Source organism: Galleria mellonella, unplaced genomic scaffold, assembly GCF_026898425.1.
Source record: "Galleria mellonella isolate WM207_F2 unplaced genomic scaffold, CSIRO_AGI_GalMel_v1 utg103, whole genome shotgun sequence".
NCBI classification, from domain to species: Eukaryota; Metazoa; Arthropoda; class Insecta; order Lepidoptera; family Pyralidae; genus Galleria; species Galleria mellonella.
The window spans coordinates 2731884-2755465 of NW_026441966.1; the positions used below are offsets into that span (position 1 = coordinate 2731884).

At 33.4% G+C, this 23582-nt stretch overlaps 2 protein-coding genes across 4 annotated transcripts; both read left to right on the forward strand.

Moving 5' to 3' along the window:
* The first annotated feature begins 226 nt into the window (after positions 1-226).
* LOC113510982 (uncharacterized) lies at positions 227-2240 on the forward strand. Its single transcript, XM_026894915.3, has 2 exons — positions 227-464; positions 1851-2240. Exons 1-2 carry the CDS (start codon positions 275-277, stop codon positions 2024-2026), a joined length of 366 nt encoding a protein of 121 aa, XP_026750716.2. The 5' UTR covers positions 227-274; the 3' UTR covers positions 2027-2240.
* Positions 2241-5435: 3195 nt separating this feature from the next.
* LOC113520242 (superoxide dismutase [Cu-Zn]-like) lies at positions 5436-22672 on the forward strand. 3 transcript variants are annotated; one of them, XM_052898293.1, is made up of 5 exons: positions 5436-5537; positions 16819-16894; positions 18780-18983; positions 20272-20522; positions 22423-22672. In XM_052898293.1, the coding sequence occupies exons 2-5, from the start codon at positions 16829-16831 to the stop codon at positions 22514-22516; spliced, it is 615 nt and encodes a 204-aa protein (XP_052754253.1). In that variant the 5' UTR covers positions 5436-5537; positions 16819-16828; the 3' UTR covers positions 22517-22672. The 3 variants fall into 3 exon arrangements, with proteins under 3 accessions (XP_052754253.1, XP_052754271.1, XP_052754196.1); XM_052898311.1 differs by lacking the exon at positions 5436-5537 and adding an exon at positions 6972-7082; XM_052898236.1 differs by lacking the exon at positions 5436-5537 and adding an exon at positions 12883-12963.
* Positions 22673-23582: the final 910 nt, after the last annotated feature.

Below are 23582 nucleotides of genomic sequence, written 5' to 3' on the forward strand. Positions count from 1 at the left end.
TACGACACCTACAGGAATGGAAGGGGTGGCCCATTCTATGTCAGGACCGACACGGCGATGTCAATAATGTCAATAATAATCTTAATTATTTTTAGACGATCTATAATATCGTTTGTAATTAATTAAGTAGATAGTATTATTGGCAATGTAACAATCGATCAATAATCGATTCCCAATAATTATGTAGTTTTACTAGCAACACTAATTCAGACTCGTCCCACTAGAATACTCACAATGATTCTATGATGACGAAATTAGGGAAGATATCTAGATAATGAATCGAGAATTTGTATACAATCATCAAGGAACACAACCTAGTACATGGTCCAGAATTACACGTATCCTAAACAGGTGGATATGGGGGATGTTGTGTTGTGGTATACCCGGTGTGCCGTGCTATTTCTGTACTTGCTGCCAGAGAATGGACGACGTTGCGTTGCAGCGTGATCGGTCGAGAATTAACCGTATGTTTCCTAAATTATTTAAAAATTAGTAGCCATTTAAACTGCCCAAGTAGAATATAATAAACAAGTTGAATATAAATTATATTTGTAGATATGCGAAGTTTTTGATAGGCATATAGGATATTGCTTTTGTAGGAAGGTGTCATGGATTGTAGATTCGCTATTGGTTTCGGTGAATAAAACAAAGAGACATAGTTTAGATGAATTCACATTTATTTTAAAGAAGAAAAGCAGAAAATGTTACTATTATAAAAATATCAAAAATTTTAGTGTTATTAACCAACAGCATATATGAAATGATATAAATGTCTATTAAAAATTTAAAGATAGGTATCCAAATATATGTTTATTAATAACTCCTACATTGAGGCTAGATAATTTAGTGTTTAACTATTTTCACTAAAGACAAAAATCAAAATGATATGTAATATTATTATTTTGAATTTTGATTTTTGAGCTGAAATCTGCAGTGTAGCTTGCATAAACTTCTATAAAGTTATTAGCAAAAGATTGCACTTTAGTAATTTTGCTAACAGCTGCCTGTCAGGCGTTATTCATAATATTTATTCTTATAACGTCTGTCGTTATGTCATTGATGGGTGCTAGAACAGAATTCTATTGAAAATCGAAACCTTACTCGATAAAGTTTTAGTTTTGTGTAAACACAATATTATCCAACCCTAAGGTTGAATTGGATTAATAGAAGACAAATCTCCACGTTCCTTTTATAAAAGTTTGTCTTATTTCCTATCAGTTTCAAAACACTCCCTTTGATATTGAGCCTGGAGATTTTTGTCGTTGATATTTCCAGTAACGTCCAGGTTTATGGTTATTTGGGGGAAAAGGCTAAGATGGAAAAGGATAAAATATAAGGAGTGTTCAGTAGAGTGAGATGGTATTTTACACGGGTAGATCGCTTGCAATTGTATTAAGCTCAAGCACAGCCACATATGGTATATCGATCTCACCTCTGGGCTGTAGCGCCACAGTACCAGCTTTTCCCATTGGACAAATTTCGACTTCGGATGGTTCGAACTATTGATGATCAGCGGTTTTATTTTTTTTAAACCTTTTTTTTCAAGAATAAAACATATTCCTTTTTAAAAGACCGACAGCACTCATGTAATTCCTCTGGTGTTGCGGATACTCATGGGCGGTATTAGTCACTTAGTAACAGGCAAGCCGCATGCTCGTTTGCCCTCTGTATTATAAAAAAAAACTCATGATATCAAACTTTATTCTGCCAAATAATTCAGACAAGGTAATAGTCCCATTTTCGTGAATAAAAAAACCGATTTGGATGCTTCTTTTTTTAGACGATTACTTATACTTTCGAGTTAAATACAAATAAAGTTTTTGTTTCTTTAAATCTTAAATTGTTATTAGAGTCGACAGCGACAGCAGATCGTATGTCGCGACCTCATCGACCGCACGCGCCGCGAAGTCGCAAGTCCACGCCTGAGATGCTGTCCGCGGTCAGGTGCGCCCTCTCACAGCTGCAAGGGGAGCCAGCGCCGCCTGTCACCAGGGCTGATGATCTACAGACCCCGGAGCCTGGTTGAGTGACCGGCCCATTCTGGTGAAGCATAATGTATTGGCGTAACTGACGACTGTATAATTTTTTATAAAAAAAATACAAATATGCCCGCGACCACATTCCCAAATGGGGTATTTAGAAGCATTTGTCGGCTGCAGCAGTTTTTATAATTGTATAGACTTCTATTATTGAACATTTTTATAACAGAAATATATTTTTATTACGAAACAGAACGATTTATTTGATAGAAACCACTTATTAGTACTTTTTCAGTTATTTATTTATTTAACTCTATTGCAAAAATAAAAATATACAATGACATTTTTTTTTATGGGTGAAAGTGGTATGGTAACCCCGCCTGCGCTAACGGTATACGCTTGCGGAGCACCAGTGAAGGGTGATAGATGAGAATGAAAACAGGCCAGTTAGCCCATCATGATGAATTCATCAGGAATTAACCATGATAGTTTCCAGGGAGAACCGCGAGGAGGTCGACCTGGTTGGGTATATAACAATCCCTTTCCTCCAGGTGTACTTGTCACGATGGGCTAACTGACCTACCTTTTTATCCTCACCTTTTCTACCTTACTGGTGCCACGCTAGTGTATTTTGTTAGCATAGGCGTTAGTTACCATTATTATTTAGGATATTCCAAATTCCTTTATCATTCATAAAAAAATTGTAAATACTCTTAAATGTGATTTTGATCAACCTACTTGTTGAGTTACCGACTAATGTAGATTCCTTGAAATATTAATTGTATTATATTAAATTTATCTCTTAAATTCACCATGTTACAATCTGTTGTGTATTTTGCGGTAAAAACAATGTATTGTTTGTGTCATCGTATCTTAATATGCACGAATAAGTGATTGCAAAAAATTTCAACAATGTAGCTTCAGTGTGTATTTTCCTGTATGAGTTTACCCTAGATACATTATTATCGCATGATGCAGTATGCCATTGTGTGTCATAGAAAAATATTGGACAAAGACCCCACCACTGTGTCGTTATAATATTTATTTACTAGCCGTATCTCGCGGTTTTGTCCGCTTAAATCGGTACACAAAGAATTCTATGTGCTGAGTTAGACTATAAACTTGTGTACTAAATTTTATTCAAATTTGTATGGTAGATTTAACGTGAGAGAGTGACAAACATGGATCCACCAATCCTTGCAAACATTCGCATTTAAAATACTAGTTGTATCTCGTAGCTTTTCTTGCTTGTTTGTACATAAAGTATGTTAAGTTATAAGTATAGTAAGTTGAGACTTTGTACAAAAGTCGATTGCTTGGGTACCTCTGTCTCATTCGTGTTTCAACCGTAAAGCAACTGTGTTTGCATGGCTGTGTTTTGGTTTGAAGGGTGGGTATGGCGTGAATTTACTGGGTACAGAGAAATAACACCTGAGTCCTCAGGAATGGCAACGCATGGGCGAGACAGTATACTCTGTTATGTCCATGGTACTGGTCATGTCTATAGGCGACGTTTACCACTTTCCATCAGGTGGACCGTCGGCTTGTTTGCCATTCTAAGTTGTATAAAAAAAAAAGTATCCTTAGTGCTAAGTTAGGATATAATGTACTCGTGTACTCGTGTACCAAATTTTGTTAGTCTGTTTAGTAGTTTTTGCATGAAAGAGTAACATTCGTCCATCCGTCTATCGTTATAACCTTTCGCATTTATTATATTAATAGGATCATTCACTTGAGATTATCACCCTTTGGTGTGTACAGTGAATGTGTGGGTGTACAGTTTTTTTCAATGGATGATAATGGAATAGTATACCCACCCGCGCTATCGTTATACACCGGCGGGGCACCAGTGAAGGATGATAGGTGAGGATGAAGCAGGCCAGTTAGCCCATCGTAACGAATTCAACAAGAATTGTTCACGATGATTTCCAGGGGAACCACGTGGAGGTTGACCTAATAAGGTATATTGCTAGCAATGGGGCTGATAAATTCCATTACTAACAATCCTTCCCCCCCCCTGGGTGTTCAGTTAGCCACGTCATATGTTTTCGCTTCTGACGTGGCTTACTACGCGAATGCTTGCTTTACTTACCCTTCGAAGCACAAAGCAAGCGACTATATTTGAATGATTTAAACATGCGATCGACTTTGGGACTCCTAGACCGCAGTTAAACGTTTTCAGAATTGCAATTGTTTATGTCTTTACTCACGTTTTAAAATTGGGTATGCAGAACTAGTTGCGAACTCAATAGGAGATTTTATTCATGAGGGCGGTTCACAGCTGTATCGCGAGCTGCACTACGCGACCAGCGCGCTCTTGTTGTCTGAGTTGTCAGTTAGCAGATAAATAATGAAAATTATCTAACTGACCCGGTTTAAATTTTCTATTAAGTCCTCAGTCATGGAAAATACTGTAAACAGATTTAATCAATCCGAGTAACGGTGACATGCTCGTCCCATATCACGTCGGATTCAAATCATCATCATCACCTATTTTCTGTCCACTATTGAACATAGAGAAACTTTGAGCATAGCCCTCTCTATAGCTCGCTGAGCAATTTGAACCTTTTGTATTCAGACAACTGTGTAGGAGCACTCTTTTCAGCACATAATCAAGAACAAAAACTGTACTAATCCATTCAAAACACATTTGGTAAATATAATAGATAGCCTAAAGGCATTTAATAACACGTAATAATAAACTTATACAAACTATATTTATATATATTTCCCCGGATATATTATTATATAAGTATAATAGACTTAAATACATATATATTTATATATATTTAACTATCACACAGTGCTTCTTATAAAATGTGCTTAAACTATATGCGTTAAAATACGAAATACATCTCTATATGCGAAATACAAGGGGAAAACCCCTGTACCCTGTAATTTCATTGCCATATCTCATCCTTTAAACCGAAACATAGCCATGCAAACAACTGCTTCACGACAGAAACACAAATGGGACGGAGGTATCCAAGCAAACGACTTTTGTATAGCTCCATTTGATATTATAGTAGCTTCACGACAGAAACACAAATGGGACGGAGGTATCCAAGCAAACAACTTTTGTATAATCGCCCTTTTATATTATAGTAGTTTTTTAAAGGAGTAAAACTAATGTTTTATTTTTAAATATTTTTTTTATAAAAATAAAATTACAACCAAACGATATATACGTATGTAGTAAAAAAGGTTATACGATATAAATATTTAATATAGTTTGTACATAATTATTTCAGATAAAAATATTATCTTGTTTCACACGTTTAAGTCGGGTTTTAGTTTTAAAATTTATTTTGAAATGGTTTTTAAAATTGCAATTCCTATCAACTTGTTTACTTTGTTTTTTTTTTTTGCACGAAGCAAATTACTGCAATAGACATAACGGCATTTTTTATTAATCGCATCCTCACAGGAAAATGAATCCGCACTGATACTATTTAAGCAATTCATCTTCTCATATATATGCAGACACTAGCCTTCTTCTACAGTTGGATACACGTGCAGGAAGTTAAAATTGTGATTAGATATTTTCCGGGAAAAAATGTAAGTACTATTTACTTTTTAGTTTAAATAAAAAAGGTAGTTTTCCACTTTATTCGTATGCACGTGTATGGTATAAGTATACTAAGCAAGTAATTACTATGTTTTATGTATGTGAGATGTAATAGGTAATTTCCTATATTGTTTTTACCTGATGCCATATTGGAAGTGTAAAATATTATGGGCCTTGTTGAGGTTTTATTAATGTTACTTTTAAAAATGGAATTTATTTATTTTCTTTATCTGTTAATTAATATTTTGTTATTAGAGAACGTCATTTTTAAATATCACTATTATTGTACTGGGAAACATATAATACATCTTTATTAAGTATTTTCTATTTTATTGTTCTATACAACGAACCCTTCATAGGCTTATAAGATTTTTAAATAAATTTTTTAATTAGGAAAAATAAAATATAAGGAAAAAAAGATTAAATTTTTTTTATCAATGCTAATATTTTAAAGAGGTAAGATCTGATTGTTTGTAATGGATAGACTTAAAAACTACTCAATCGATTTTAAAAACTCTTTCAACTATAGGAATCGGCGAGGAAGGCCGATAATATATATAGATTTATATTATTATTTTCGAAAATAATAATATAAATCGTGCGATTTTGGGCCTGTTAATAGTCTATGATATGAAAGCTATTGTATAAAGACTTGTCAATATAGAATAGTACTTACGCTTGCTAATCAGGATACAAATACAGTGAACGCTCTATATAAGCAACCTCTCTATAAGCAACATTCTTTATATTTTATTTATTCTACTCAGCTTAGTTAGTAAAAGAAATAAGTAAAAATATTTTTCCAGACGGTAAGTATTTTTATACTCCTTTTTTTCCTTTAAGCAACTTTTCCCAATAAGAAACTTTTTTTATTGAAATTTGTTCAATTGAGTTGCTTATAAATAAAATGAAATATTTATTTGCTTTAAACATACATTTGACATTATAAGGGTCATGTGACAAAACTTTTTGGCATCTGTTTAATTGCCTTAATATTGTAGGCATGCAAATCTAATTTATTGCTTAATGAAGGATACAAATTTAACTTAGTGATAATTAAGATTATAGAATAATAAAAAAAGAAAAAACAATTCTCAAACAATTATCAAGTCAAATCAATAAATGTGTGTATGTACATATTAATAATAATAAATAATATGGTCAAATAAAATTAACAATTACATTATTATTATTACATTATTATTTATATAGAGCGTTCACTGTGTAATCAACTAAAAAGAACGGTTTATAAAAATTTAGTTTGCTACCTACTAATTCTTCTTCTGTTTAACGGTTCTACGTAACAGCTGAACTAATGAGAACTTAGTACTGTGGTAACTACTACATACTACTACAGTATATACACATATTACTACAGTAGGGGTTTATTACTAAACAGCTGACTCCGTGTACAGTTTCGAGATACGTTCAGACCGGCCGCGCGACTTGAACGATTCATTTTTCAAAGTTGAATTTCTTTTAAACTTCTAGCCCGATTGCCAAGTTATAAAGTGCATAGTTTTCAGTGAGATTGGGTGAGTTTTTAATAAAAAAATTTATAATAGTCATAGATTTAACGGTTTCTCTTATAAAAAATTTAAAAATAATATTTTGTGCTACATGAAATAAATATTGCATGTAACTTTAGGTTATATACATAGAGTATCGAGTCTCAAATATGGGTAAATTTTTTGTCAGCTAATTTCCAAATTGGCTGACTCGTTTTTTTAATAATGTTTTATATAATTACACATACAATGTATCTAGACGTATCTATACTTAATTATTTAATAAATAAAATAAATTTTTGCGAATTAAAAAGCTGCAGAATTTATAAGACAAAATAAATATAGAAGTTACAAAGGAATCATTCATGTTTCTTTATCACTTTTTCACGCATTGGTGACTAAATCAATTTTCATTAAATATTGTATAAAAATAGTATACAGTCCAGAGATGAACATACGTTAATTTTTAATTTGGAAAATCAAGAACAAATAATTCTTTCATAATTTATTATTTCATTAAAAAAAAAGATATCTACTTCTTTATAAAATTTGTATAAATTTAATATGGGTATTATATTTTCGATGGAACAAAATTAGGTCATACCTAATTGACGAAGATGTCGCGAGAATATTATTTACAAAAATGATTTGAGTTTAAATTTGCAAAATAATAAATTTCGTTTTAAATTAAATTATTTAAAAACAACGGTATTAACGTTGAAACCACTATATCTCTCTCTCTCTCTATATATATATATATATATATATATATATATATATATATATATATATATATATATATATATAAACTAAAGAACAAGTTTTTATGCGATATACTAATTCGAATTCAACTACGTATTTTTATATGATGTAATACAAAGTTATTATTTGTTATATGTAATTATAATTATTAATATAATGATATAGGAAGAAGATTATTTCTAGAAATTTCCTTGCCCTATTATTAGATTGTACAAGAGGATAATAAAGTGATACATATCAACTCTCTTACAGACGAAAGAGATAAGGATTTTTTTAATAGGTTAAAATAAAATGGTAATTCTTCCTGCGCTATCGGTATACGTTGGCATTGGTGAGACACAATAGGTAAGGATGATAAAGGGTCAGTTGGCCCATCGTAACGTATTCCACAAGAATTAACCATGATAGTTTCCAGAGGGAATCGCGTGGTCTTTGTGGATGATAATGAAATGGTAACCCCATCTGCGCTATCGGTTTGCACTGGCGGGGCACAATTGAATGATTCTATGTGATGATGAAACCAAGTCAATTAGTCCATTGTGACGGATTCAGCAAGAATTAATCACGATTGTTTCCAACAAGAACCGCGTGGAGGTCGACCTGATATATACCCTATATTACTAGAAAAGGAACTGTTTTTTTTTATTGGTGAAAATGGTATGGTAACCCTGCCTGCGCTAACGGGATACGCTGGCGGAGCACCAGTGAAGGGTGATAGATGAGAATGAAAACAGGCCAATTAGCCCATCATGATGAATTCATCAGGAATTAACCATGATAGTTTCCAGGGAGAACCGCGAGGAGGTCGACCTGGTCGGGTATATTACTAGCAATGGGATTCTCAGTCTCTATTACTAACAATCCCTTTCCCCCCGAAATGGGGCTGTTAGACCCAATTACTAACAACCTTTTCCCGAAATTAGATTTGTTTGATAGAATGTTAGCAATGTATTTAATTGCAAAATTGTGCATTGAAAACTAAGTTGCCTGCGGCTTTATTTGTAGGTACATATAGTACCTACAAATAAAGCCGCAGGCATAGCTTGTTTACTTATAAAACTATGTCAAGTTGAACACGTCAGTTGATTGATTAAACAACGTACCGTCGATTATTCAGCTTAAAGTGTTGCGACATAAGATTCAATATCGAATCTACTATCTACATATTTACTACTGCAGTTACCACAATGAGCTAATTCTCACCATGCACGACAGTTTTCTTGCGAAATAATCGTTACCTGGTTTCCTTCGAGGCGATGACCCCTGGCTTTTTAAAAATGATTTATTTATAATTCCATTAATATCTGCATTGCATACATATGTTTATTTCACAAATGAAAGTTGAAATGAACAAGTTGAGAAGCGTTTTTGTAAAGCGGTAGTCTATGTAACCAGCGGTCTAACGCCTTCGGTATGTCCCGAAGGATTGTATGACAATTCGGGATACATTGCTCTGTATAAATATATCTATTGGACCACTGGATTATTTAGCATGGAAAAGAGAAGGGAAATTAAATTACGTGTGATCCCCATTACTAGGGAAGTAATGGCGACCGTATGATCCTATGCTAGCTGACTAGAAATATCATTTTCGTAAATGCAAGATGATGAATTGGAATATGTTTTTTTTTTAATAGATGAAAATGGAATGGTAACCCCGCCCGCGCTATCGGTATACACAGACGAGACACAAATGGAAGATGATAGGTGAGAATGAATGTAAGTCAGTTGGCCCATTATGATGAATTCGACAAAAATTAATCATGATGGTATCCAGGGGGGACCGCGTGGAGGTCGACCTGAGAGGGTCAATTGCTAGCAACGGGACTATTAAACCTCATTACTAACAATCCCTTTCCCCCCGAATTAGAATGTGTTGTACGATGCACGATGTTGGGGGAAAGGGATAGTTAGTTATGGGGTGTAACAAACCCATTGCTAGCGATATACGCTATTAGGTCGACGTCAATGCGGTTCTCCCTGGAAACCATATTATTTATGCTTTTGCACACATTATATTGATTTTGTACAAAAGTCAATTGCTTGGGTACTTCTGTCCCATTCGTGTTTCAACCGTGATGCAGTTGTGTTTGCATAGTTGTGTTTCGGTTTGAAGGGTGGGATATGGCGTGAATTTACTGGGTACGGAGAAAATAACATCTGAGTCCTCAGGAATAGCAACGCATGGGGGGTATCATGGGCAAAACAGTATACTCTGTTATGTCCATGGTTCTGCTCATGTCTATAGGCGACGGTTACCACTTTCCATCAGGTGGGCCGTTAGCTTGATTACAAAAAATATACACACATAAATCACATACAATACGTATATAAATAAGGTTAAGGACTTTTTGATATCAATAGGCAGTATAACCATCGTAGTTAATTGCTATGATGTGCTAACTGACCTGTTTTCATTCTCACCTGTCATCTCTCAACGGTGCCCCGCCAGCGTGCACCGATAGCACAGACAGGCTTACAGTTCTCACCAATTAAAAACCTACCTAGATATTGACTACGATTGGTGCCAGGTGTTGAGGAAAAATCTATAATGCATTCATACGTATAGCAACGTCATAATTACGGAAATAATTCCTTGGAAGCCTTGTTTATTTTTTAATGGGAAGGGATGGAATGATGACTCCACCTGCGCTAGTAGTATACACTGGGGGACACCAGTGAGGGATGATAGTTGAGGATGAAAAGGCAGATCAGTTAGCTCTCATCGTAATAAATACACTTGGAATTCAGCACGATTTCCAGGGGGGACCACGTGGAGGTCGACCTGGTATATAGCTAGCAATAGGGCCCTTAGTCTATATTATTAAATATAATGTTATTAATTTAATTTTGCCTAGTTTTTTAAGAAAATTGTCACAATATTGTACACCGCTACCGCTGACATTGATGCTCCTTTCCACTTTGGGTTTGCTGGAAGAAAACTCTATTAGAGTTGAGCTCGCCTTTTTGTACATTTGATTACCTCTGTCATATTCTTATAACTGGTGTGTACAATGAAGAATTAAATAAATAAATTAATTAATTAACAATTTCTATTCCCCCTGGAAGCCGTGTTAAGGCATGCACACATACAGCTAACAAGAATTATTATTCCGAGGCTTATATTCAGTAACTTTTTCAAAGACGCGTCTAAGGCATAAACGATAATAAAAATAAAAAATTATCAGGCTCGGTTGATCGCGGGATTTTCCCAGTACCGGATAAGTATCAACATGTATTATAAAAACCATTATATTATGTTTTATTAGAACGTTTTCCTTATTTACATTGATTGACTAGTTAGGATAAGAAGATTCATAAGGTGTCACGGAAGATATAGTTAGGTTAAATTTGTGCCCAAAAATATATAATGTGAAAGATATAATCGTTAGAGAACTAGTTTGTACTCGCGACTTCGTCCGCGTGACCAGGATTATATTTATTGTCCGTGATAAAAAACAGCCTATATCTATATATCTACATTTATATCTACATATATATAATAATATATTATGAATACGCATGTCGTGGCGGCCTTTAATTGAGGCAGAGTTTTATAACGTAACCTTATTATAATGTATTTTAAGTAGATATAAATATATGCTTTGTTGGTTGTCCTTAAATAAATAAATAAATATACTTCTTTATCCCATATAGTACGTGTACATTAAATTTCACATTGATTAGTTAAGCCGCCAACCAACTGTTGGCTAAGGCTTTATTTTTAATAAAATTAAGCGCGTCATGTTTGTATTTTTAATAATAAATGTATTTTATATCACTATTCAAGTAATCAAGCACACAATGTTGAATTGTGTAAAAGGCTACGGTTTATGATACATATACAAACTAGACATATACAAAAATAAAAAAATGCATATAAAAAAAAGTTGGGGCGTTTTTGGCAAAGCATTTGTAGAGAGGGATGCTCTATTTAAAACTTATTAATCTAATTTCATAAACAACAAAAAAAAAAAAGAAAAAAATCTTTGTACAAGTATAAAATGTTGCAATTTTAAAAAATTGAGATAAATCAATGTAACCTATCAATATACATTTTAATGGATCTGAGGAAAAAAACTAGTTGGTTTTATGACAAAAAAAATTTTACCTGCAATAGACAGATGTTAAATATATTTTATAACAAAAATATATTGATTTGGCACATAAAATTACAAATTAATATTAATGCACAGATAAAACAATGTTTTATTACTTAGACGGTCTGTGGTTAGACACTGTATAAATAGATGTGTTATAAATTATGAGAACTATGGTTTATTTCCATTCCTATAGAACTAACTCCCAGAAGTAGTATTTCCAAACAGATTTTTTTTATACAACTTAGCCACTTAACTTAGCAAACAAGCTGACGGCCCACCTGATGGAAAGTGGTAATCGTCGCCTATAGTCATGAGCAGTACCATGGACATAACAGAGTATACTGTTTCGCCCATGATACCCCCCATGCGTTGCTATTCCTGAGAACTCAAGTGTTATTCCTCTGTACCCAGTAAATTCACGCCATATCCCATCCTTCAAACCGAAACACAGCCATGCAAACACAACTGCTTCACGGTTGAAACACGAATGGGACAGAGGTACCTAAGCAATCAACTTTTGTACAAAGTCTTCCTCTGGTACGATACGACATTGATACTTTTAAGAAAAGAGCATCCTTACTTAAATGCCGGCAACACACTTATTTCTCTAATGTGGACGGCGGTAATCATTTACCTTCAGGTGAGGCCACATGCTCGTTTGCCCTTATGTTATAAAAAAAAATGTTATACTTTTTCATTGTACATTCGATTCGCTTATTTTATTCGCATTAGTTTTTAGTCACCCATGACATGTACACAATCCAATGAGCATGACTCGCACTTGACTGGTTTTTATGTTGGCAACAATGAGCAAAAAGTTGATAAGTGGCTTAGTACAACTTGGGTCGTTTGGACTGATTAATGGATAAAACCGGTCTGTACAACCAGTCTAATAAGACCCATAATATTGTAATCTCTGTCAACATTCACTATGATGATAGTCGTTTCTGGATTCATCATGAGATCATTTTATATTGGTCATTGTTACAACACTATCGTGAGTAACGTGCATATGGAACCATTCGCTATACGAAGCCGCAAAGGTGAGTCGTGTTTCTTTAATCTTTCCATAGAGTTCGTGATATATTTTTTTTTATAATTTTCAAGGCAAAGACGTTTGATTGCACATCTTTATTTTATTGTAATTTTTCAAATTGCTTACGTATACTTAAGTTTATTCAAGATATTGTATATGTATAAAAAAAAAAAACTATAGTCGGGCTTCATTTAATTAAATAATTAGATTTTATATTGCGAGTAAACATTTATGTTTTGTATTTTCGAGATTTGGATTTTACTTTAAGATTTCCTTATTATGTATATAATGTGTATGCATCTGACTTGCATATTAATAATACGTATTAACCATTTGAGTTTTTACGTATAATAATGAATTTAATAATAATAATGGCCATAATCTTGAATCTAAATTGTTATTTGTATACACAATAGGAAGTCTGCAAGATGCAGGTTTTTTTTTTTATTTTAGTAATCCAAATGATTTTTTAAAACATTAAAATGTCAATAATAAATAAATAACAATTTATTTATTATTTAGATGTAATATTTTTCCATGCATTTATGCTTGATTATTGTTTTAATTTGTCCGAATTTGTTTTTTTTTTCGTCTCTGTTTATTTAGCTTCATTTGATTGACCTTGATGGTGATTATGATTTGTGGGGTTACCTTTGAAATTAATTCCAATAGATCGATATTAGAATTGAAATGTTTTATAATCTCGAATTGCAATACTAGCGACTTCTTGGTTCTATATTATTCTGACTTATACTTACTTGTATTAGTATTGCTAAATATAAACTATGGCAAACTGTAATCTAATTTCTAATTTTTGTATCATAAATTTAGTATAAAACTGTCATTGGTAATAGATTAGATTGATATCGGATATTAGATTCAAAAGTAGACTTGTTGATGGTCGCAGATTCGATTCTTGCGCAATAATAATATTTTTTGTTCATAAGTATCTTTTTATAATAAGGTTGCTCATTTTCTTTGTTTTTTTTTTTTTTTTTATTCGGTATATAGCTCACAGATTAAGCAGAACAGATTTTTTTACAGTTACATATATTTATAATGATTTCAGGACGTTATTGTTATTTTTGTTAGTTATTGTTGTTATAGTTCGAGACTATATGCTAACGCTATATTTTTTATACAACTTAGAATGACAAACAAGCTGACGGCCCACCTGATGGAAAGTGATAACCGTCGCTTATAGACATGAGCAGTACCATGGACATAACAGAGTATACTGTTATGCCCATGATACTCCATGCGTTGCCATTCCTCGAGGACTCAGGTGTTATTCCTCTGTACCCTGAAAATTCACTGCCATATCCCACCCTTCAAACTGAAACACAGCCATGCAAACACAACTGCTTCACGAATGGGACAGAGGTGCCCAAGCAAACGATTTTTGTACAAAGTCTCCCTCTTGTATATGTTATATACCTCCGGGGCAATTAATATCCTTATTATTTATTGCCCTCCCTATTGGAGGTATTTATTATTAAATTATTTTTACAAAATTTTCTAAAAAATATACATATATGACAACACTTATTTACCTTTAAAATTATTACTCGAGAGTAAACAGATCGAAATTATTTCACTTACAGATAGTCAGAGGTCATTCAAGTTTGTTTTTAATAGATATTCGTGTTCGATTACGTACTACATAGATATAAATATAATTTGCACTATATAACTTAGCATTATTTGTAAACATGCATCAATTTGACTTTTTTTTAATAAATTTAAAAACTACGTTCTTTATTTGAATGTATTTTCTCTTAGTTTTTTTTTAACGAATGTTGGCGCCAACGTTCCTTTTTTAAATTGTTGTTCTAACCTCAAACCCTAGTACCAAAATAGTCATGCAAATGTGGTTTCAGATACATATGTTTCCTTTCGGGAACATGTATGTAAACCTTTCTGTCGTTGCTATCTTTAGAGACTACAGTACGGAACTCTTCACAGAGAGCGTAGTAAGGTTTTTTCCTAGTGTAACGCGCGCCTCACATTCATAATAATACAATATAAGTAGCTACGGTAACTGTTTACTATCAGACAGGCTGTATGTTTGGTAGCCACTTGGTAAAAAAATTGTATATAACTTGCTTATCCTTCAGGCTATGTTGCTTATTTAGATTATATAGATATAGTGTCTCCATACAAATGCTTCGAGAAAAGCGGGTCAACATTTTCATACAATTTTGCGTGATAAATACTTATGAGTGTTTCCTTTATAACGTCTATATTTATTTCGTTTTTCAATTTTTTTACATCTTTTTAATGCGTAAAAACTCATTTTATTTATTAAATAATACGCCAAGATACATTTTATGTAGTATTAAATATATAAAATACTAATAATTAAAAAAAAACGAGTCAGCTAATTTGACAATTAGCTGACAAAAAGTTGCCCCTTTTTTGAGACTCGATGCTATATCTATGGTATATTATCTAAGGTTTATATATAGGTATACTTTGTATATCAAAATAACCATGTGTGTTACAATATATAAAAAGATATAAATAGACACACACAGTTTTAAATGGACATTCCTCAATTATTTTTAGTAAATCGTGGTACTATCGGATAATTGCCTATAGTCATTACCAGTGTAACCGGTCCGGCTTATTATGTCCCAGTACAAGAATGTAAACATTGTCTTGTTTTTGTATGTTTATTTATAAAGACAACATTGTTACACATTTTTTTAATACTTATAGATACTATAAATGGAATGGGTGAATTTATTTGTATATGTATATCTTTTTATTTTTATGGGTGAAAATGGTATGGTAACCCCGCCTGCGCTAACTGTATACGCTGGCGGAGCACCAGTGAAGGGTGATAGATGAGAATGAAAACAGGCCAGTTAGTCCATCATGATGAATTCATCAGGAATTAACCAAGATAGTTTCCAGGGGGAACTGCGAGGAGGTCGACCTGGTTGGGTATATTGCTAGCAATGGGATTCTCAGTCTTCATTACTAACAATCCCTTTCCCCCATTAGATAATGTCTACAGGGCGGACTTAATGCCTGATGACATTCTCTATCAGTCAACTGTTACGCTAAACAGAGAGAGTAAATGGCGGTGCATAGATTTAAAAAAAAACCTAATGAAAATGGTATTATTGAATGTATACATATGTGTACTGTATGGGATGGAGTAAGACATAGGTTAATTAATTTATATATTTAACATATCCTTGTCGCTTTTCAACCAACTTCAAAAAAGAAGGAGGCACTCAATTCGGTTGTATTTTTTTATGTTTATTGCCTCATAATTGTTTTAGAAATTCTTTCTTTTTATCTAAAAGGATATACTCACAGACTGGCCTCATAGAAATTTCATCAAAACCAGTTCAATAGTTTAGTTAGTTTACCAGAGGGAGACTTTGTACAAAAGTCGATTCCTTGGGTACTTCTGTCCCATTCGTGTTTCAACCGTGAAGCAGCTGTGTTTGCATGGCTGTGTTTCGGTTTGAAGGGTGGGATATGGCGTGAATTTACTGGGTACAGAGGAATAACACCCGAGTCCTCAGGAATGGCAACGCACGGGGGGTATCATGGGCGAAACAGTATACTCTGTTATGTCCATGGTACTGCTCATGTCTATAGGCGACGGTTACCACTTTCCATCAGGTGGGCCGTCAGCTTGTTTGCCATTCTAAGTTGTATATAAAAAAAATATTTTAAGATCAAAATTACTGCTTTTGTCACAGTTAAAGCCGGTTTTTTGTGGGACACAATCTTTAATTATTTTATATGGGACCTTATTTCACTAGTATTAATACTAAATTACTTTAAATTACTGGGTAATTTAATAAGATATTATAATTGAGTATATAATCTTTCATTACAGATAAGCAGACATGTTCAAGCACATTATTATCCTGATCGCAACGGTCGTCGTGTCGGCGTTTGCCCATCATCTTAATGTGAGTTAAATTGGTCACGTTTACCAACAATAATGTTATAAAGAGGAAAGAGTCATTTGTTTGTTTACGAAATGTTCTATAAATACCTTCGCTCTTTTGAATATTTGTTTAATTACGTGAATTTACTGCGTACGGAGGAATAACACCTGAGTCCTCGGGAATGGCAACGCATGGGGGGTATGATGGGCGAAACAGTATACTCTGTTATGTCCATGGTGCTGCTCATGTCTATAGGCGACGGTTACCACTTTATATTTATTTATTTATTTATTCATTAGTACAAATATGTGTACATGGCGGACTTAATGCTAAAAGCATTCTCTCCCAGTCAACCATCACTTTCCATCAGGTGGGCCGTCAGCTTGTTTTTTTCCATTCTAAGTTGTATAAAAAAAATTACATGATCTATGTTTTTTTTTTTATATAATGATAATGGAATGGTAACCCCACCCGCGCTATCGGTATACACCGGCGGGCGCCAGTAAAAGATGATAGGTGAGGATCAAGCAGGCCAGTTAGCCCATCGTGACGAATTCAACAAGAATTGTTCACGATGGTTTCCAAGGGGAACCACGTGCAGGTCGACCTGATATTGCTAGCAATGGGGCTGTCAAACTCCATTGTTAGCAACCCCTTTCCCCCACATGATCTATGTTCATTTATCATCATTAATTTTTCAATGGATTGTAGCGAAATGGTAGCCCCGTCTGCACTAACGGTATACGCTGGGGGGGTACTAGTGAGGGATGATAGGTGACGTAATGTGAGAAAAGAAGGGGTGGCCTATTCTATATCGGGATCTTACGGCCACAAATAAAAAATGACTGCTCTGTATTACCAATAAACGTGACCTTCAATCAAGCACTTCACTTATATATATATTTTTCCTTTTCTTAAGCTCTGAACGATGCAAAGTAAATTTACATAGTAAGAAGTGTATACAGTCTGTTATTCTTTTTTTGGCATCTACTCACAACCATCTTAGGCTATGAATTCCGGCAATTAGAGTTTATGATTATTCTAATTTTGTTATTTATGTTGACTAAAGTTTTTGATTTTGACTAAATCATTCGAGATTACTTACAGTATTGAATTTAAAAAAAAATCTGAATTAAACTACACTGAATTGATAATCCTCATAAATGATTCTTCTGTAGATCGTAAGAGAAGATTCTGTGCAATCTGCAGTCAGTAACAACCTGTAATAATTTATAAAATAGAATGACTCTAATTGCGGTATACGCTGGTGGGGACGGTAGATGAGAATGAAACCATGGTCTGGATTCATGGTTGGTTCATAGTGACGAATTCAACAAGATTTAAGCACGATAGTTTCTAGAGGGAACCGTCTGGAAGTCGACTTGTTAGGGTACATTGCTAGTAATGGGGGTACAAATCCCCATTACTAATAATTCCTTCCCTTACCCATATATTTGCGGTCGTTACTCCATCTAGCGAAGTAAGTCGACAATCCTTCTTTCTCTAGAAACCATCGCAGTCAATTCTTAGTAAATTCGTTACGACAGGATTTGAGTAGTATTTCCTTTTTAATAAATACCTATCTATATAAGGTTTAAATACCTTTATTATTATATCAGGCATTAACTGTACAATGCCAAACATAGGCTTTCCCCATAAAGGGAGTTTTGCTAGTGACTACTAACAAAACTTTCCTTATGGACTTGCCACGCTTGGCAGATAGATTGGCAACCGCAGTTAGGCTTTTGGCGAAGTTTTAAGAGGGCCACTGCTACCCATCCCTTGCCGTCCCTTAGTCGTCTCTTACGACATCCACGGAAAAGGAATGGGTGGCTTTTTCTATGTCAGGACTACAAGGCACATAATTATTTTAACATGCTGTAATTATATTTATCAATTACGCCAGGGGGCGCCGCACGTAGCGTCAGCGAGGCTAAAGGGTGGTGACGTGGACGGTAACATCACCTTCACTCAACTGGACGACAATAAAGTCAGGGTTCAGGGCACCATCATTGGTTTGACTCCGGGACAGTACGGGTTCCACGTGCACGAGAAGGGAGACCTTAGCAATGGGTGTGCTTCCACCGGCGCACATTACAACCCTGAAAATGTGAGTATTTGAATAGTAATACTGCGAAGATGATGGGAGGGTAAAGAGGAAATTATTGATTTTTTATTTGTATTAAATAAACTCGAATTAACAGATTTTCTAAATTCTTCTGCATATAGACAGCTGTATTTCGGCAAAAAATAATATATTTACTATATATATAATATATGTATTTGGATGTAAGGTGTGTATATAATAGATAGTTTATATTTTTTTATATATTTGTAAATAATACTAGAGTATTTTATTTAATAGAATTGTTTAGTATTACATAATGGAGCTTCGACTGAAACCCAGTTTTTAGTTAAATAAGATGATTTGATCACGTTTTTACAATTTTCAATATACGAACAATGGTACTGTAATGACGAATACTTTAGAAGAGAAACAAAAATATATTGTAGGCAGTAAAGAAATAATTATAACAGCATTTGCCCCAAAATGGTATATCACAGATGTTCATTGTGCAATAATACAAAAATAATAGTAACAAGCACATAAGTTTAAACAAGATAAATATGTATTTTATTTTCAAAAAACCATGCAAAGTCAGGACTTTTTTTTTAATGGATGATACTGGAATGGTAACCCCGCCTGCGCTAACGGTATACGCTAGCGGGGCACCAGTGATAGTAGTTAGCCCATCGTGTTGAATACACTTGGAATTCAACACGATGGTTTCCAGGGGAGACCACGGGAAGGTCGACCTGTTAGGATATATTATTAGTAATGGAACTGATAATCCGCATTATTAATAATCCCTTCTCCCCCAACAAAGTCAGGACTAGTCTTTCTAACTACCATTCTTAACCTTCCTTTTATAATTAAGGTTAATTAATCAAGGTGGTTTAAAAATTCTTGACATTGGAAAACGCTACCCTCCCTAATAATTCCTCTCTAGATAATTAGTAACTGTAATTAACTTGTAACCTTAAATTATATAGATAGAGTATCAATCCTCAAAAACGGGTTCACATTTTTGTCAGCTTATTGTCAAATTAATTGACTCGTTTATCTTATCAGTGTTCTATATACTTACGCATAAAATGTATCTTGACGTATTATTTAATAAATAAAATGAGTGTTTTATTTTTTCGCAATAAAAAGATGCAGAAATTATAAGATTAAAAATAAAAAAAAATATAGACGTTATAAAGGAATCAATCATAACTATTTATTACGCAAATTTGAATAAAAATGTTCACCCATTTTTCTTGAAGAAGAAGTTTTCTATGGAAGACACTGTATGTATATAATTTAAGGCTATAACATATTCTATTGGTTACAGCAACCCCATGGCCACCCTGATGACAAAGAACGCCACGTCGGAGACCTGGGCAATGTAGAATTCGATGCCAACAATATCGCGACCATAGACTTCGTTGACAGCCTACTCTCATTGGAAGGAGATCATAACATTATCGGCAGAGCTGTGGTTCTTCACGAGAGAGCTGACGATTTCGGCAGGACCAACCACCCTGACTCCAGGAAGACTGGCAATGCTGGCGGCCGAGTCGCGTGCGGCGTCATCGGAATCCAGTCGGGAGTTTAATTTTTATTTTAAAATCATTCTTGTATTGTCATAGATAGATGGATAGATACTCTTTGTTTCTTTTAAAAGATTACAATAGTAAACTTATTATAAATACAAACAATTACAAGAAAATATTACACTGAGAAAACAACGAGTTCGTTTAAAGGCCAGCAACACAAGCACTTCTCGTGTTACAGGTGTACACGGGCAACGGCAGCCGGTTCCTATCAGGTGGACCGTCTGTTCGTTTGCCTCGCCTAATAATAAAAGACAAATTTCGATTTCACAAAAAATCCTTTATTCTACTATACTTTCTATGCGAAGATGTTAATATAGGAATGATTCTATAGTCTTTTTCTTTCTTGACTGATATAATTGTTAGCTATATTTTTTTTTTGTTATCTTATTACCCGAATTCTATGACAATACTATGTATCTTTAGTAACTTTATGATACTCTTTTAATGTACAATTAAAAATATTAATTTACAAATTTTATAGTAGGTGTTTTATATTACAAATTGTGTACTTGTCTTTCTTTACTCATTTCAAATACAGTTCAAAATGAATGTAATATCAACACATCTCAAATTATTATATTTTTTAAATTTAGAACAATCAATTTTTTCATATACTCGTATTTGCATTTGTAATTGTAAACATTCACGTATTATTAATACACACATGTAGGCATGACAGACAAATTATAAGTAATACAAATAAAAACGTGATTTTTAATAAAAGACCTTGTAAAAAATACTGTAAGTACTATTTCATTTTTACCTATCGTACTACACCAATATTCGTAGTTTAACATCTGCACTATTACGGTTGTACATGATCAAGCAACTAGTAAAGTGGGGGGGGGGGGGGGGGGGTTAGGTAATTCTAATACTATGATGACTTATCAACATCTCATTTTGTTGAACACTGATTTCTTTTTCATAAAGAAACGGTAAATTAGCCTACTATTGTGGTGTTTGCTAGCCAGCTATAAGGTATTATTTCGAGTCCTTCTTTTGGTCTAGTTTATTTGGGAATAAAAAGGAGTGATGACGCATAATTATTTCTACACCGTTACTACACGGAGATATATATTTATAATAGATATATTAAGAAAATAAAATAAAAATATAACATATCTAGAAACATCGCGTCTGTGATAATGTATGTTTAACTAAATCATTTTTTAAATAAATGACAGATTCGAAAATTAAAGCTTTAAATTCTTTAAAAGACAGTTTTGCAAATGTTATTCTTGAGAATACAAATTCTTTTACATCCTTTCGAAATATATATATATATATTGTATAGAAAATGATCTAAGACAACGTTGAAATAAGAGTTTCATTTTTAAAAGTCAACAATTTCTTAACCTAATATTTTAATTTTAGAGTTTCGTGAAGTTACTGTTTTATAGCATATAAAAACTATATTTATAATTTTAAATCTATCAGAAATTTAGTTTATATTGATCTTCTGAATAAAGTTTTTGGTGTAATATCTAATTGAAATTGCATATTTAGCGATAAATTTAGAGAGTTGGCATCTCGGAATCGACTCCAATATGTCGAAATTAGAATGTTGCATAATGCTGCAGATGGGGTTGTGTCCTGCCAAGTTGCATTCTCATACAGCTAGTATCCCACGGCTTTACTCAAGTAAATCAGTAAATACATAAAGTATCCTATGTGCTAAGTCAGCATATAACCTGCCCATGTACTAAATTTATTCAAATCCCAAAAAATTTGCGTAAAAGAGTAACAAACATCCCTTCATCTATTTAACCATCTATCCATTTTTGAAACCTTTTGCTTTTATAATAAATATTAAAGTTCAATGAAATTTGGAAAAAAATCTTTTTTAGGGATTTATTTCTTATTTGTACATTATTATCCTGTTTCAGGGATCCTGTGTACTACACATACATTTGGAGCGGTGCATCTAGAACTTCCAGCACTTTTATTATATTATTAACTTTAGTATTGTTTTTGTATTAATTATAAATTATTATTTAATTATTATTATTTTTCTTTTAAATTTATAAGTTTTCAATTAAGTTTAAATTAAAATATGGTTTGTTCACTATTTTGTATTTATTGCAAATTAATTAAGTTATTTATTTTGCTTTGTATAATATAAGAGTATGTACTTAATTATTTTTTGTTTTATTTTTGAAACACAAAACACTCTTGATTTATGTAATTAAATATCATAATAAACTGTTGAAAGGATGTGTAGGAAACGTCTATGAGTATGAAATATAAATAGGGTGAAATAGAAATAGTTCTAGTCTCGAAACTCTGTTCAGATTTCATTAAAGAAACATGTGTCGTAGAATTTTTGGTTCATCAAATTTCAGTAGTAGTAATTTTATTTTATTTTTTTTTTAAAAGGACAAATTGTTTGTAATGGATAAACTGAAAATTTGTTAATTGATTTAAAAAATTCTTTCGCTTATAGAAAAATATAGCGAACTCGTTGAATGAAGAAAAATACAGTTTTAATGTTACTACAAATACTGTATTTTCCTTTAAAAAAAACCGTGCGAATCTGGGCTGCGAGTTATAAAATTCATGCTTATTTTTTAATGGATGAAAATGGCATGGTCACCCCGCTTGTGCTATCGGTATATGCTGACGGAGCATCAGTGAGGGGCATAGGTGACGATGAAGCAGGTCAGTTGGCCTATTGTGATGAATTCACCAACAATTATACCACGATGGTTTTCAGGGGGAACCGTGTGAAAGTCGACGTTTATTTTTTTTAATGGGTGAAAATGGATTGGTATCCCCGCCCGCGCTATTGGTATACACCGACGAGGCACCAGTATGGCAAGATGATAGGTGAGAATGAATGCAGGTTAGTTGGCCCACCATGATGAATTCGACAAGAATTAAACATGATGGTTTCCAGGGGGAACCGCGTGGAGGTTAACCTGAGAGGATATATTGCCAGTAATGGGGCTATTAGACCCCATTACTAACAATCCCTTTCCCACCAGGTCGACGTATTAGTGTATATTGCTAGTAATTAATCCATTGGATCTCACTACTAACACTGTCT

Excerpts from the sequence above, each read along its gene's own strand:
- LOC113510982 (XM_026894915.3), top strand. The coding sequence starts at position 275 with ATGAATCGAGAATTTGTATACAATCATCAAGGAACACAACCTAGTACA. Across the intron at positions 465-1,850 it reads TGATCGGTCGAGAATTAACC|AGTCGACAGCGACAGCAGAT; the intron begins GTATGTTTCCTA and ends AATTGTTATTAG.
- LOC113520242 (XM_052898293.1), top strand. The coding sequence starts at position 16,829 with ATGTTCAAGCACATTATTATCCTGATCGCAACGGTCGTCGTGTCGGCG. Across the intron at positions 18,984-20,271 it reads CACATTACAACCCTGAAAAT|CAACCCCATGGCCACCCTGA; the intron begins GTGAGTATTTGA and ends TATTGGTTACAG. Across the intron at positions 20,523-22,422 it reads TGCGGCGTCATCGGAATCCA|GGATCCTGTGTACTACACAT; the intron begins GTCGGGAGTTTA and ends ATCCTGTTTCAG.